Source organism: Mirounga leonina, unplaced genomic scaffold (genome assembly GCF_011800145.1).
Source record: "Mirounga leonina isolate KUSES-001 unplaced genomic scaffold, KU_Mleo_1.0 Mir_200, whole genome shotgun sequence".
In the NCBI taxonomy this organism is placed as follows: Eukaryota; Metazoa; Chordata; class Mammalia; order Carnivora; family Phocidae; genus Mirounga; species Mirounga leonina.
In genome coordinates, this window is record NW_023270503.1 from 28,907,723 (window position 1) to 28,924,498 (window position 16,776).

Sequence of the window (16,776 nt, forward strand, 5' to 3'; positions counted from 1 at the left end):
TGTAACAAAAATTGATGCTGTAAGGTTTTTTTATATTTGATTGAGTATAATCTACTAGGAATACATCTACTATCTTTCTCAAAAATATATATATATATTTTAAAGATTTTATTTATTTGACAGAGAGAGATAGCAAGAGCAGGAACACAAGCAGGGGAGTGGGAGAGGGAGAAGCAGGCTTCCCACGAGCAGGGAGCCTGATGTGGGGCTCGATCCCAGGACCCTGGAATCATGATCTGAGCCGAAGGCAGACGCTTAACAACTGAGCCACCCAGGCGCCCCCTTCTCAAGTATTTTAAACCTATTATCACAATTTTAAAAAAAATAGGCTATTATTTCCAGATGAAGGGAATTTCAGACATCAGAAAATAGAGAGTATTTCCTATTGCCACTAAAAATCCCAGGTTCTAATATTTACTCAACTCTAAAGAGAAAGTCTGATTTTGTCTTTTCAGGGTCAAAAGATTATCCATGGTTTCTTCCTCTCACCAAACAACCCCACTCTCCCAGAACAGGGATCAAAGCTTAGTCTTCCTTTGTACTAACCCTACAATGCACATACTATTGTCTATGGCACAAAAGAAATGCTCAATAAACATTTATCAAACTGGTTTCAGTTTTAAAGTGAGTTGTTGGGAAAGGGAATACAAATACTTTATGTATTATTTGTTGGTTATGACAGGAAACAGCAAAGAAACTGTTTGCACCTCGATCTCTTTTTCTGGCTAAGTATAATCCAGTCTTTTTTTTTTTTTTTTAAACGTAATCTCTACACCCAACATGGTGCTCAAACTCACAATCCTGAGATCAAGAGTCACACGCTCCATCCACTGAGCCCAACTGGGCTTTTTCAGAAACTCAACCACTCCCTTTCCCCTATGTCATCAATCCTGCATACCCCAAATCCATGACCTCTTCTCCCCAGTTTCCTTCCTCTTTCTCATGACACAACATTAATCTCTTCTCCCTTCCCAAAGTGGAGTAATCATGCTAGCTATTACTTGGCCAGGTTACCCGAATGCAAGTCTCAGTATTTGATACTTCTGAATGAGACCATCCAGAACAGCACCATGTGGAAGGAAAGAAAAAGACCAGGAAAGAACATAGAAAGCCTCAGTACTGAACTACTCAGGGAAGGAAGATTGTAGTTGAATGTTAAGGAAATCCAAGTTAGTGGACATTAGATGTAAATTCTTTCTTTTAGCACATGTTTATCAGTAAGCGATGACAATAAATGTTATTAAGTAACAAAGAAAAACAAATGTTTGGTAATAGAGAAAACTAGTTTAACTATTAATGTTGATTATAGATACTGAAAACATCAGAGGGAAATAGAGGGGCATACATTCTTTTTTGCTGGCTAAGAGTAGTCCTGATTAGTCATTTATGACAATACTTACCATTTATGCCCAATTATTTTGCAACACAATGATTATTAATAACATTTGATGAATAAATAACAAATTAATATGTCATAAAACTATTGTTAAATATTCGCTTTGATATGTTCAGGAATTCAGCAAAAAGCCTTAAAACATGGTGTATTTTTACAGAACCAGGTGTGCCTGCTTTAACATGTTTTTTTCACACACACACATATGTATATGTACATATAGTCACCATTATCACCACCAAAATTTAAGCTGGATAATGAGGTTTTAAAAATAATTTTATTAAGATACAATTCACATGGCATAAAATTCACCCATTTAAATTGTAAAATTTAGTGGGTTTCTCAGAGTTGTGCAACCATCAACACTAATTTTAGAACATTTCCATTACTCCCAAAAGAAGCTCCATGCTCATTAGCAGTCATTCCCCATTACCCCTTTCTACCTGGTCCCTGGAAACCTAATATATGTTCTCTATAGATATGCTTATTCTAAACTTTTTATATAAATATATAAATATATATAAACTTTATATATAAATAAAATCATACAATATGGGGGGGTTTGTGACTGTTTTTTTTCACTTAGCATAATATTTTCGAGGTTCGTGCATGCTGTTATTTATCAGTAAGTCATTCCTTTTTATTGCTGAATAATATTCTATTGTACAGATGTGTACAATATGTGTAAACATTTTGTTTATCCATTCATCAGCTGATGGATATATGGGCTGTTTCCACTTTCTGGATACTATGAACAATCTTATACACATTTTTTTTTAAAGATTTTTTTTTTAATTTTTTAAAATTTTTATTTATTTGACAGAGAGAGAGACAGCGAGAGAGGGAACACAAGCAGGGAGAGTGGGAGAGGGAGAAGCAGGCTTCCCGTGGAGCAGGGAGCCCGATGTGGGGCTCGATCCCAGGACCCTGCAACCATGACCCGAGCTGAAGGCAGACGCTAACGACTGAGCCATCCAGGCGCCCCAAGATTTTTTATTTTCTGAGAGAGAGAGACAGGGAGAGAGGGAACACAAACAGGGGGAATGGGAACACAAGCAGGGGGAGTGGGAGAGGGAGAAGTAGGCTCCCTGCTGAGCAAGGAGCCCGATGCGGGGCTCAATACCAGGACCCTGGGATCATGATCTGAGCCGAAGGCACCCCCCCTTATACACATTTTTGTGCAGACATATATTTTCATTCCTCTTGGGTATTTACTGGTCACATGGTAACTATATTTAACATTTTGATGAACTGCCAAACTGTCTCCCAGAGGGGCTACGCCATTTTACAACTCCACTAGCAATGTAGAAGTGTTCCAGTTTTTTCATATCCTCTCCATCATATGTTGGAGACAACATATGTGTCTTTTTAATTTTGGCCATCTTCATAGGTGTGCAATGGTATGCCACTGTGGTTTGGTGGATAATGAGTTTTAAATATTACTATATATGGGGTGCCTGGGTGGCTCAGTAGGTTGGACATCTGACTCTTGATTTTGGCTCAGGTCGTGATCTCAGGGTTGTGGGATCAAGCTCTGTGTCAGGCTCTGCTCTTAGTGGGGAGTCTGCTTGAGGTTCTCTCTCTCTTGCTCTCCCTCTGCCCACACCCCCCACCCCTGTGCGCATGTTCTCTCTCTCAAATACATCAATAAATCTTTAAAATATATATATATATATTATTAGGATGTATATTATATATATCTATATTATATCTATATATATCTATATATATATAATGACATAGCCCTCCAGATCATATCTGGAGGCAAAGGTTTGCTCTCATTGTAAAAAAAAAAAATTTTTTTTAAAAGATTTTATTTATTTGCCAGAGAGATAGAGAGCACAAGTAGGCAGAGAGACAGGCAGAGGGAGAGGGAGAAGCAGGCTTCCCGCTGAGCCTGATGCGGGGCTCGATCCCAGGACCCTGGGATCATGACCTGAGACGAAGGCAGCCACCCAACCAAATGAGCCGCCCAGGCGCCCCTCATTGTAAAATTTAAAGGAGCGTAATTCCTAAGAATTGCTTAGGTATAGCAAATGGAACAGCAGCATCTCAGTTCAGAGCTCTCTTTTCAGGACTGCCACTCACAGACTTACCATTGTTTCTTAGGTCGCTTTACCTTTTCAGACCACAAGAGAACATACAGCCCTCATGCAAGAATCTCCACCACAGTGCATCACTCTGATAAATATAAACGTACAGGGCAGAAAACAGGCTGAAAACTACAGAACATAAATAGGGTAGGATCATTTTTATTCATATTTGGAATGTGCGCCAAGATAATTAACAGAGTCAGAAATTCCTAGGAAGGAAGGAAATATAGGGTTTACCAGCAAACTAAGTTCCTAAAGGGTCCGTTTAGGGTTACCCCTGCCTGCCCACAAAAGCAGCTTCCCTAAACAGAAACAGAGTTTTCCAAGGTTATCTAGATTGTGACAGCTGGATGTAAGACCACTCCCAAGAAAAGCAGCGGCAGTGAGTAAGAGTCAACAAGTGAAGGGAGAAAACATGCTCAGTTTTTGGAGCAGTAGCCAAATGCTGTCAATTCTCTTGTATTAAGCAGAGCAGTTCCAAAGAAAAGTAACATACACAGGTACATCTCCCTGCTACGGGTTATTGAAATAAAACTATAATATGCTCAAATTCTTAAATGCATTCCCCTTTTCACACTTCCTTTGCTTCTCTAAGCATAATCTCTTCAGAAGTGACTTATGCTATTTAAGTCAACATTTATGAAGCTTTGGGATTCATAAATACTTTATGGTTTTCCTAATCTATTTCACAACTTTACAATCAATTTATGGTTTTCTAAGGATAAACATTTCATAAACACATGAAATATAAATATGTGTAGAATATCTTCACTGGCATCTAATTTGGTGGTTTCACTTCTTTTCTTAAATTATTATTATTATTTTTTTAAAAAAATTTTTATTTATTTATTCATGAGAGACAGAGAGAGAGAGAGAGAGAGAGAGAGAGAGAGAGGCAGAGGGAGAAGCAGGCTCCCAAGGAGCAGGGAGCCCGATGCGGGACTCGATCCCAGGACCCTGAGATCATGACCTGAGCCGAAGGCAGACGCTTAACCATCTGAGCCACCCAGGCGCCCCAAATTATTATTTTTAAAGTAAGCTCGATGCCCAATGTGAGGCTCTAACTCACAACCCCAAGATAAAGAGTCATATGCTCCACCAACTGATCTAGCCAGGTGCCCCTGTGGTTTCACTTCTTTTTGGAAGAGTTCATTTTCTTTTTTATTTTAGCCCTAGAATTATTTCTCAATTTTATTTAATTTTTTATTGCCTTTTAAAAATTTACTCTCGTGTTTCCCTTGCACTGAACATCAAAGTAGCACCAAAAAGGGGAACTCAGTCTGAATTTCCTTAAATCTCTAATGGCTTGCCAAAGGTCCAACTGGTTTTGATGTGCTTATTGTCCTAATGCCCCATGTACCAAGCATACGGAGGATCAAATACAGTAAAAGATCTTGAGAGGCAAAATGCAACCAGGAAACAGTGAAACTTTAATGAAGTTTCCAAACTTGAATGAAGGCCATGTGAAGTCCAAAAATGATCATTCCTTCTATCATCAAGGAATTTCTCAGAAAATACTTCAATTAAGAACCTATTTCATTTTTGAGTAATGAGGAAAACTCTAAAATTTCTGTTCCTTGGTAATATGTATTACCGGATATTGTAACAGTCAAAAAGCAATTGTAGCAGTTTAGACAAAGTTAACTAAATTAGTAGTAGATTCCATTCTGTAGAGCAGTCACTGATGGCTACTATAGGCTTACTCCGTTTTAGTTCAGCTATTTAAAGCTCATAAAACCACTACTTTTACAGTTGAAACAGACATGGTACTAAATGAGATTTCAGGCTTTTTCAAAAAACGTAAAATGAATTTCATATTGAACCGATTTTATTAAGATTATTTATTTATTTATTTGACAGAGAGACACAGTGAGAGAGGGAACACAAGCAGGAGGAGTAAGAGGGAGAAGCAGGCTTCCCGCTGAGCAGGGAGCCTGACGCTGGGCTCGATCCCGGGACCCTGAGATCAAGACAAGAGCCAAAGGCAGAGGCTTAACAACTGAGTCACCCAGGTGCCCCAATACTGAATTGCTTTTAGCAGAAAGAAGAAGCAGGCTGAAAGTGTTCTTTCCTCTGACCAAGACACTAATTTTTTCTACAAGTAAAAAGAATTTCTCAAAGCTGCTTTACAGTACCAGATTTTGATAACTGGATCAGACTACCGCAGATAGTTCTGAAATTGCAAAGAAGTTGGACCCAACACTTAAAGAGGAATAAGGAGGCAGCTTTTCAATGTGCTACTTCCCCAGTGTCAATTAGAAGCCTGTGGGTGGAAGCCTGTTTGGAGAGAAAAGGAAGGTACAGGCCTGGGTCACAAACTGAAATGTCTAGAGGGATCTGACAGTTAATATGATGAGTCATACAAGTTGATGTAAGAGAAAAGATAAAGTGGAAACCACAGCTAATTGAAGAGTTAGCATGTGCCTTTCTGAAGAGATAGCAACTACTGAGCTTTAGCCAACTGTTACATTAAAATGTAGGCCCAATGTTCTTAGATATTTCATTTTTTCAAGATAAGTTTGAATTATATAAAATCTCATTTTTAAAAACTGGGAACCAACCAAAATTAAAGGGAAAAAACCTAATACTACGAAGGCCAGACAAAATACATCTGTGGGATAATTTGGGATCTCTGGTTTAGGTACTGGAGGCTGGTGAGGAGGACCCTTAGTGACACAAATAAAAAGAGAGTAAGACTGGGAGAATCCTGACTAGGTAACAAGGCACCAAAGGAAGCAAAACAACAATAACAACAAAAAACAGTATTAAAAATAAGGCACTATTACTGTGTTGCTACAAATGCACCTCTGAGAAAGAGAATGCTCTTTGCAGTTTGAAATTTAGGTCCTATGAAAAGCTCAAGAAAATGGTTTCCATGATCATATCCACTAGTAGACATGTTTTTAGATATGCAAAATAATCAAAGAGGTGAGGAGGTAGAGATGGAAAAATGTTTAGTTTCAAAGTAACTAAGCCAAGAGGGACAGAAGATGGATAGTAATATTATTAAGCACTGAGGCATATCAGGACTAAGTTATATAAAAAGGAATCACAGATTGGGCTATCTCTTGAGGAATGGAGAGGTCTTCCCTTCAAAATGTATTGAAATTATCACCTTAAAATGAGGTTTAAACTGCTAAGAGCAAAAATGTCTCATGAGCTTTTTCATCTTTGCAGATCAGACTGGGTCTTAATATTTACGAGTTAATGACTTTTTTCACAAAAATCTTAGAAAATTTGAGAAAAACTACTGAGTAGTGAGATGCATATGATAACAAGCCCCTGCCCCCCAATCACCACAAATGAGGGTGACCATGTAGCCTTTTCTTGAAAGATTATTTGTGCTTAATAAAGATAAGGGTGTGTTCAGGATCCTGTCTATACTAATAGTTTACCACTAACATGATAGATTATTTCTCTGGAAATTTTTAATGGTGAAAATTTGATGGAAGATACAAACTAGGGATTACTAATACAGGGTTGAATGTACTTACCTATTATCTCAGATTCATAATAATCCTGTGTGCCTTCCTGGAAGACAAGACAGGGTGTCTTTATGATTTTAGAGCATGAATTTGGAAAATGGTAGGTCCATTTGTATGGTAAGTTCATGTCCATCAAAGAGGAAATGAAAAATAGGACCTACCCCCTCTTAGGGATTATTTAGCTGTGTTGTACCAAGGGCAATTAAAGGCTCCTTAGAAATTCTAAGTACAGGGAAGAGTAGAACTATAAAAAATTTAGTACTGTGCATTTTCTTGTTTATATATTTTTAGCATTGTTTCAAGATTCTACTATTTGCACTAAGAGAGCAGTATAAAGAAAGATGAAAAAGCTTACATTTCAACCGAATAAAGAACACTCCACCAAAAGCAAACAGAACAACAAACTCATACTACCACTGTTCTTTTTTTAATACCTAAGATGGGCTTTTGATCATGGTGAAGAAATAAGCTCACATACATCCATTAATCATACCAGCTAAAGATTTCTTCCTAAACCAAAGATCACAGACATATTTCTCTATTAATGGAAAGACAGTCCATGAGTTCCCTATAAGAAATCCTTACTTTTGTATTTTCATTTTGATGATAATGGAAAAAACAAACAAAAAAACCAGAGTAATAAATGAGTATTTGTGATCAGCTAGATGAGTATTTTATAACTGTTTAGAACGTAACTGGGGACTTAAAATGATAGTGATTTGTTTGTGCCAAGCAAAGGCCAAATGATATCACAATACCATATATATTTGAAAGTTTTTCAGTAATCCTAACAGAACAGGGTTTCTCAACCTCAGCACTCCTGATATTTTGGGCAAGGTAATTCTTTGTTGCAAGGAATTTTCCAGTGCATTGTAGGATGTTTAGACACCCCCCTGACCTCTACCCACTCTATATGCCAGCAGCACCACCCTCCTAATGGTGGTACTCAAAAATGTCTCCAGGCACCGTTAAGTGTTCCCTGGAGGACAAAATCTCCCCAGGTGGAAAATCACTGCAATAGAGAAAAGTGGAGAGAGAACAGGGTCATCTCAAAGTGCACAGGAGAATAAACATGTCACATTCAAATGAACCACAGCTGCAACAATTACTACTACTCTCAAGTTGAAAGCAACATCACTAAAACATTACCGTCCATCACACTGTCAATGTGAATGTCACTAGTTCTGTATTTCTGCTCAGATTTAACCTGTAAATCTGTTGCTCTGATAGAATTTTTTCCCTTTAAAGGGCAATATAAACATTGTTCAAGTCTGCATTTAAATTTTCCTGATTTATTTGTTCCTAATAGAAACTTTACTCAAGAGACTTCTCATTAACTAAAAATGTAACCTTTTTAAATGTCCTTCTAGTGCCTAAAGTTTCTTCTGGAGTCTTCTAATTTGTTACAATTTTTTTTTTTTTTTTTTTAAGTAAGCTCTGCGCCCCATGTGGGGCTGGAACTCATGACTGTGAGATCAAGAGTCACATACTTGACCAACTGAGCCAGACAGGTGCCCCATCACAGATAATTTTTAATTGAAGAAATTCTCAAGGGCCCAAAAAGGCATTTATGTGTTTAGATGTCAAATGTCTTTCTTAATCCCATAAAAAATCACCCCCAAAATATGAATTATATATACACTGAGAAGGTTGAGAAGTTACTGGATAAGCAATATCTGCTGTTATAACTCTTTCTCTCTTGACACATGATTCTTTTTTTTTAAAGATTTTATATATTTATTTGTCAGAGAGAGAGAGAGCATAAGCAGGAGGGGAGTGGCAGTCAGAGAGGGAGAAGCAGGCTCCTCAATGAGCAGGGAGCCCAATGTGGGACGTGATCCCAGGACCCTGGGATCATGACCTGAGCCGAAAGCAGACATTTAACCGACTGAGCCACCCAGGTGTCCCTTGACACATGATTCTCTGAAAAAGTAAGATAATTGCCAATATATCTTGGTGATATATATCCTGATTTTCTCTTCTTCAAATTAAGCAGACCTGACAATATAGTATAACAATGTCCAAAGATGTATAAAAAGTTCAAAGCTGTCTTGAATACAACTCTATCAGTGGAAGAATCTTAAATTGGTTAGGTGTGGGTAAATGTGGAAGAGACTGTTGCAAAAAGTGTAATGGCTTAGAAACTATCCTTGTACTGGGAAAACTTAATCAAAGCTTGCCCTTTACCTGTGCACTGAAATCTTATGGTTGGTTGAAAGAAGCAGCAAAGGTTTAAAAAAAAAAAAATGTTGGTTCAACAGATCCACTTAAGAGAGCATTCCAGCAATGCTCATAAATTTTACAAGTTTAACAAATACAACTATTATACCTCCAAAGACTTAGCAAGTTCTGTTAAAATCACCCCAAATCAAATGGCTCAAAATTCTTTAACAAGCCAGAACTGTGCTATAAGATTTAAAGATTCATTTCTTCCAAAATCCCCCCTAGGGAATTACTGCTACCTTCTTTATGCCTGTTAACTAGTTAGGTACCATTTTATTTTCTAAACCAATGAAAGCAAAAAAAAAAAAAAAAAAGACTGCAAAGAAAGTATAAACCACTTCTTAGCAAGCTCTTCAACATGCAGCATCAGAGGTTTTTTTTTGTTGAAGTTAAGACAGCATCTAATTCTGTTTTTCTTCTCAAGATTTATCTACCTCCCAAGGTATACCAACCAAATAACAAAATGACTTACTGATAGGAAATAGTAGCCAATAAAGCATGAATTCTTATATATAAGTGACCAGAGTCTGGGATAACTGTTCCAAGTTTAACATGGTCGGAAAGAGGGAGAAAGGGAAACAAAGCTCCTAGTGATCCTCAGTTGAATTACCAAATTAAGCACAAATATAGAAACCATTCAAAGCCAAAAACTTTATGCAAGATTTATGATGCTCACAATTCTTCACTCTACATAAATTCTTAGAAGGTCAGGACTTCTGTCACTGAAAAAAAATCAAGTAAGTCAGATGGACCTCAGATAAAGACTGGCAAATATAAGAAACCATAGTCATGAAGTTTTGGGGGTACATTTATAAAATTCAATAGTTATAACAAATAAAGTATCTTTTTCTTTGTTAGCAAGCAATTCCTCACCTGCTTGTGTGCGTGATCATAGGAGTTGATATGGTTGTCAAATTCCTGATGTTTCTGATATTGCTTATCACAGAGTTCACAGTAAAAGTTGGCTCTGAGGTCTTCCAATGCTTTGGCAATTGCCTTCTCTTTGTCAACATAATCCTATAAAAACCACAAAATACAAACAAAAAATGAACTTGGTAGAATTTAAATGAATGTTATAAAGAGGCAGTCTTATCCGAAGAGAGAAAAGAGGGCTTATTTAGTGGTACCAGTAAAAGCCAGATGGAACACAAGTGGCAATCTGGCAGGGTAATTTGTGTGTGGTTGTACTGATAGTTGTCTTCATTTGGTTTTTTTTTTGTAGCCATTGTATTTTATTCAGTAAACTTATACTATTAATTAATCCACATATTTATCATGTTTGGGATGCCATTAATGATAAAGGATTTTAGGCAACTTACTGTATTGAAATATCTAAATTAATAGTTGTCTTCAGGGGCACAGACACTTAACCAACTGAGCCACCCAGGTGCCCCCAAAAAGAGTTTAATTTTTACTTTGCCTTTTAGCATTATGGTGGCATCCCCTACTCCTACTCCTGGCTTAAAAACAAAAAACAAACAAAAAACAAAAAAAAACCCCAACCAACCAGAAATAAACAACGCTTTTTTTTTTTTTTTAAGTAGGCTCCACGCCCAGCATCAGTGACGTCCAATGTGGGGCTTGAACTCACAACCCTGAGGTCAAGAACTGAGCTGAGCTCACGATTCAGACACTTAACCAACGGAGCCACCCTAAAAATCACAATTTTTATTGCATTGTAGAAACCACAGAAGTAAGTATAATCCTCAAAAGAGGCAATACAAAACAAAACAAAGCAACTTATCATCTGAAACTGAAATCAGGGCTGTGATGGGCAAGGGCTCTAAGGACATGCGGGTGACACTGAAGCTTGGGGTTTGAGCAAGATGGGGGAGCTAGACCAGAGAAGTCTCAGTAATAAATGAAAGAACCTATAAGTAGGCTGGAGAGTACCCAAGGACCTCTGCATCTTGGCAGAGAGAATCAAAAATACTCTCAGAAAGCATCCTCCATTTTAGCCCTTTAACATTTTCCTAGATTAAGATCAACAAAATTGGGGTTACAATCAAAGATTACTACACACACAAAAGAAAATAAATATATCTATAGGGCACCTGGGTGGCTCAGATGATTAAGTGTCTCTGACTTCAGCTCGGGTCATGATCCCGGGGTCCTGGGATCGAGTCCGGCATCAGGCTCCCTCCTCCTCGGGGAGCCTGCTTCTCCCTCTGCCTCTGCCCCCCTCTCTCTGTCTCTTATGAATAAATAAATAAAATCTTAAAAAAAAAAGAGAGAGAAAGAAAAATCTTCTATAAGCGAGAGTCACAGGAAACAAGCAATAGATTTAGGCGCTGCAAATCTCAGATACTGGAATAGTCTGTTATAGAATATAAAGCAACTATAAAATGTTTAAAATATAAAATGGAATTACAACAATGAGCAAACATAAAATATATTTTAAAAACTAGGCAGACTGTAGGGGCACCTGGCTGGGTCAGTTGGTAGAGCCCATGACTCTCAATCTTGGGCTTGTGAATTCAAGCCCCATGCTGGGTGTACAGATTGCTTAAAAATATATATATATATTTTAAATAAACTCTTTAAAACAAACAAAAAACTAGGGGTGCCTGGCTGGCTGGCTCAGTTGGTAGAGCATGTGACTTGATCTCAGGGTCGTGAGTTGAAGCCCTAAGTTGGGAGTGGAGCCTACTTAAAAACAAAACAAACAAAACAGGAAAAAAAAAAACCTAGGCAGACTGTAGAAAGACCCAATATAAGACTTTTAGAATTGAAAAACCTAACTGTAAAAAATAAACCAAAAAATTTATCAGCTACTTAGAGGATGGATTAAAAAAAGCAGACCAGATACAGCTCAAAAAAGATATGGGGGTGGGGTGGCGACTGGGTGGCTGAGTCGGTTAAGTGTCCAACTTTTGATCTCAGCTCAGGTCTTGATCTCAGGGTTGAGAGTTCAAGCCCCGCACTGGGCTCTGTGCTGGGCTTACTTAATAAAAATAATAATAACAATAAATTTTTAAAAAACGTACTAGGGAGGTGAAAATGTTCTGGAATTAAATGGTAGCAATGGTTGCACAAACTTACGGATTATACTAAAAACCACAAGGTGAATTTTGTAGTATGTAAATTATATCTCAATTTTAAAAAGATGTAGTAAACAAAAACAGGTAAAAGACTGAAATTACTTAGAATGTGGCACAGAGACAAGGAAATAGGTAATATGAAAAAGAGGTTTAGGAGCCATGAAGAATATGATAAGAATATTAACATGTGCATAACTGGAATCCCAGAAAAAGAGAATAGACAGCAGAGATGAGAAAAATATTTGAAGATGGGCGCCTGGGTGGCTCAATTGGTTAAGCAACTGCCTTCAGCTCAGGTCATGATCCTGGAGTCCCTGGATCGAGTCCCACATCGGGCTCCCTGCTTGGCAGGGAGTCTGCTTCTCCCTCTGACCCTCCTGACCCTCCCCCGTCTCATGTGCTCTCTCTCTCAGTCTCTCTCTCTCAAATAAATAAATAAAATCTTTAAAATATATATATATATATTTGAAGATATAAAGGCTGAGGATTTTTCCAAACTAGTAAGACAACTCCATAGATAGAGGAAGCACAAAGTATACCATGCAGGCTAAATAAAAATATGCACCTAGACACACTGAGTGAGACTATAAAGGGACCATAGACCATCAAATCATAAAATACCCAGGGGAAAAAAAAAACCATCACCCACAATCAGATTGACAGTAGATTAAAAGCAACAACAGAAGGTAGAAGACCGTGTGCTTCAGTGTGCTGAGAGAAAATACATTTGTATACCAACTGACCTATTTTTCAGAAATGAAGAAAAGAATTTTACCACCAACAGATTCATTAAAAAGAACCTTCCTAAAGCAGTATTTCTGAAATCATAGATTATGACTCACTAGTGGGTCACAACATTAATTTAGTAGATTGTAACAGGCATGAAAAGGGGAAAAAATAGCAAAATACAGAGTGTATTTCACATAAGGGTAAATATTATCTTGTAAAACTTTTCAGTTGTAAGTGGTTGCAATATATTTTTTTTAATTTTATTTATTTATTTGACAGAGAGAGACACAGCGAGAGAGGGAACACAAGCAGGGGGAGCGGGAGAGGGAGAAGCAGGCTTCCCGCCAAGCAGGGAGCCCGATGTGGGGCTCGATCCCAGGACCCTGGGATCATGACCTGAGCCGAAGGCAGATGCTTAACGACTGAGCCACCCAGGCGCCCGTAAGTGGTTGCAATATTAAACGTATTTCATACTGTGGGCCTGAAAGTCATGGTCTCCTTAAGCATGTGCTTTAGGGAAGAAGGAAAATGATGCCAGTAAAAAGGTCTGAAATCTGAAAGTAAATGTTAAGCAATAAAAAATATATATATATGATAACAGAACAACAGGGGCGCCTGGGTGGCTCAGTTGGTTAAGCGACTGCCTTCGGCTCAGGTCATGATCCTGGAGTCCTGGATCGAGTCCCGCATCGGGCTCCCTGCTCGGCAGGGAGTCTGCTTCTCCCTCTGACCCTCCCCCCTCTCATGCTCTCTCTCTCTCATTCTCTCTCAAATAAATAAATAAAATCTTTAAAAACAAAACAAAACAACACCTAGTTTGCAGGACTGAAAAAGGATAAAAGCAAAATGCTAGCTGATATGGCCAAGTATAACAGAAGATGGCATTCAAAGTTTAAGTGTTCTAGAGTCTTTCTACTAATGGAGATCAAGTTAACTTTAAACTTTGTTAAACTAAGCATAATTTACATTAAAATTCCAAGGGTAATTATTAGAAGAATAGAAATAGTAAAGGGGGAAGAAGAAAACTTCAATTTTATAAAGGTAAGACATGTCAGAAATATCAGGAAAATAGAAGGTAGAAAGACAGATTGATAAGTAATCACAAGAAACATAAATGTACTAAGAGGCAGAAAACAAAACCCAACAACGTGTTGATTACAAGGACTTAGAAAGTTGGAAGTTAAGATAGAAAAAGATATGCCAGGCAAATACTAACCAAAATAAAGCTGGAGCAACTATATTAATACTCAACTTTTTAACTTAAAAAATTTTTTTTTTGTTTAAGTAATCTCTACACCCAATGTGAGGCTCAAACTCACGACCCTGAGATCAAGAATCCCATGCTCTGCTGACTGAGCCAGCCACATACTCCATCTTTTTTAGACTTTAAGGCAAAAAAACATTACTTGAGACTGCGGCCAGTTATGGAGTTAAATATTAAGAAGTTATTCTCCAGGGCGCCTGGGTGGATCAGTTGGTTAAGTGACTGCCTTTGGCTCAGGTCATGATCCTGGAATCCCAGGATCTAGTCCAAATTGGGCTCCCTGCTCAGCGGGGAGTCTGCTTCTCCCTTTGACCCTCCCCACTCTCACGCTCTCTCTCATTCTCTCCCTCAAATAAATAAAATCTTAAAAAAAAAAAGAAGCTATTCTCCAAATAAGTTGTACTGCTAATCTGAAAAGCCAACATAGATATGCTGGTTATCCATTGGTCTTTACAAGGTTTTGGCTAAAAACTCTAAGACTGACCCAAAAAGGTGGTCCAATTTGCCTCACCAGTTCCACTTAAAAACTAGATACCAGGGCACCTGGGTGGCTCAGTTGGTTAAGCGACTGCCTTCGGCTCAGGTCATGATCCTGGAGTCCCGGGATTGAGTCCCGCATCGGGCTCCCTGTTTGGCAGGGAGTCTGCTTCTCCCTCTGACCCTCCTCCCTCTCATGCTCTCTGTCTCTCATTCTCTCTCTCTCTCAAATAAATAAAATCTTTAAAAAAAAAAAAAAAACAGAACTAGATACCAAATGACATCTCAAAACAAGCTGAGTACAGGTGAACTTTGAACAACATGGTTTTGAACTGCATGGGTCCTCTTATACAAGGATTTTTTCCAATACATATATGGAAAAATTTTGGAGATTTGCAACAATTTGAAAAAACAGATAAACCACATAGTCTAAAAATATAAAAAAAATGAACAGTATGTCGTTAATGCATAAAATATATGTAGATACTAGTTTATCATTACCATAAAATAGATACAAATCTAGTATAAAAAGTTAAAATTTAGGGGTGTCTAGGTAGCTCAGTCAGTTAAGCGTCTGACTCGATCTCAGCTCAGATCCTGATCTCAGGGTCTTGAGTTGAAGCCCTGCGTTGGGCTCCACACTAGGCATGGAGCTTACTTGAAAAGAAAAAAAGTTATAATTTATCAAAACTTAGGTGCACACTTACAGACCTTACATGGATGGTACCATTAGCAGAGAGAAATGTAAACAAATGTAAAGATAATGTATTAAATCATAACTGCCTAAAATTAAACGTAGTACATGCTGTACTATTATAATAATTTCATAGCCATCTCTTGTTGCTACTGGGAAGAGCTCAAGTGTTGCAAGTGTCCACTTACAGCTATGTGTGATGCTAATCATCTCTGCATGAGCAGTTTGGCTCTCTGGCAGGGTATTGCAATAAAAAGTGGTATCTCCCAGTTCTTGTGTATTTTTCATTATGTTTAGTGCATATTGTAAACCTCGAATAACACCACAGGACCCATACAAAGTGCCACTAGTGATGCTGGAAGTACTCACAAGCAGAGAAAAATCATGATATTCTAAGAAAAATTTGAATTGCTTGATATAAACCATAGATTCACACCTGAAACAGTGGCTGCTTGCCATTTCAAGATAAATGAATCTTGAAATGTAAGTGTAAGGACCATTGTAAAAAAAAAAAAAAAAAAGAATCCATGGAGCTGTCGCTATAGCTGATCAGCGGGTGCAAAACCTTTTTTATTTTAATTAATTGAGAGCGAGCCGCAGTGCGGGGAGGGAGGGGCAGAGGAGAGGGAGAGAATCTTTTTTTTTTTTTTAAGATTTTATTTATTTACTTGACAGAGAGAGACACAGTGAGAGAGCGAACACAAGCAGGGGGAGAGGGAGAGGGAGAGGCAGGTTTTCCGCAGAGCAGGGAGCCCAATGCGGGGCTCGATCCCAGGACCCTGGGATCATGACCTGAGCTAAAGGCAGATGCTTAACGACTGAGCCACCCAGGCACCCCGAGAATCTTTTTTTTTTTTTTTTAAAGATTGTCAGAGAGCAAGCGAGCGAGTGCGAGCGCACGAGAAGAGTGCATGTGCACACACAAGCAGGGGGAGTGGCAAGCGGAGGGAGAGGCAGGCTCCCCACTGAGCAAGGAATCCCACAAGGGACTTGATCCCAGAACCCTGAAATCATGACCTGAGCCTAAGGCAGATGCTTAACTGGCTGAGTCACCCAGGAGTACCGCAGAGAGATAATCTTAAACAGGCTCCATGCCCAGCGCAGAGACCAATGAGGGGCTCGATCTCTCAACCCTGAGATCATAACCCGAACCAAAATCAAGAGCTGGACGCTTAACCATCTGAGACACCCAGGTGCCCCATGTTTTGCAAAACCTTTTAATCTCATATTGAAAATGCAGTTTTTGTGTGGGTTTAGGATTGCTATAAGAAAGGAATATGTTTAGACTCTGATAAGGTTTAAAAAAGCCAAAGGCATTATATGTCAACTTAAAGCAAAAGGTGAAGGATCTAAAGCTGGTGAATTAAATGCCAGCAA

The 16,776-nt window shown here is 38.4% G+C and overlaps 1 protein-coding gene across 6 annotated transcripts in view; it reads right to left on the minus strand.

The window, feature by feature from the left end:
* GPATCH8 (G-patch domain containing 8) overlaps positions 1 to 16,776 on the minus strand; it is a 118,786-nt gene that overhangs the window by 15,488 nt on the left and 86,522 nt on the right. For all 6 annotated transcript variants that reach the window (XM_035027284.1, XM_035027288.1, XM_035027287.1 and 3 more), the window contains one exon: positions 10,068 to 10,211. In XM_035027284.1, the coding sequence (XP_034883175.1) occupies positions 10,068 to 10,211 (144 nt within the window). The remainder of the gene's footprint in view (positions 1 to 10,067; positions 10,212 to 16,776) is intronic.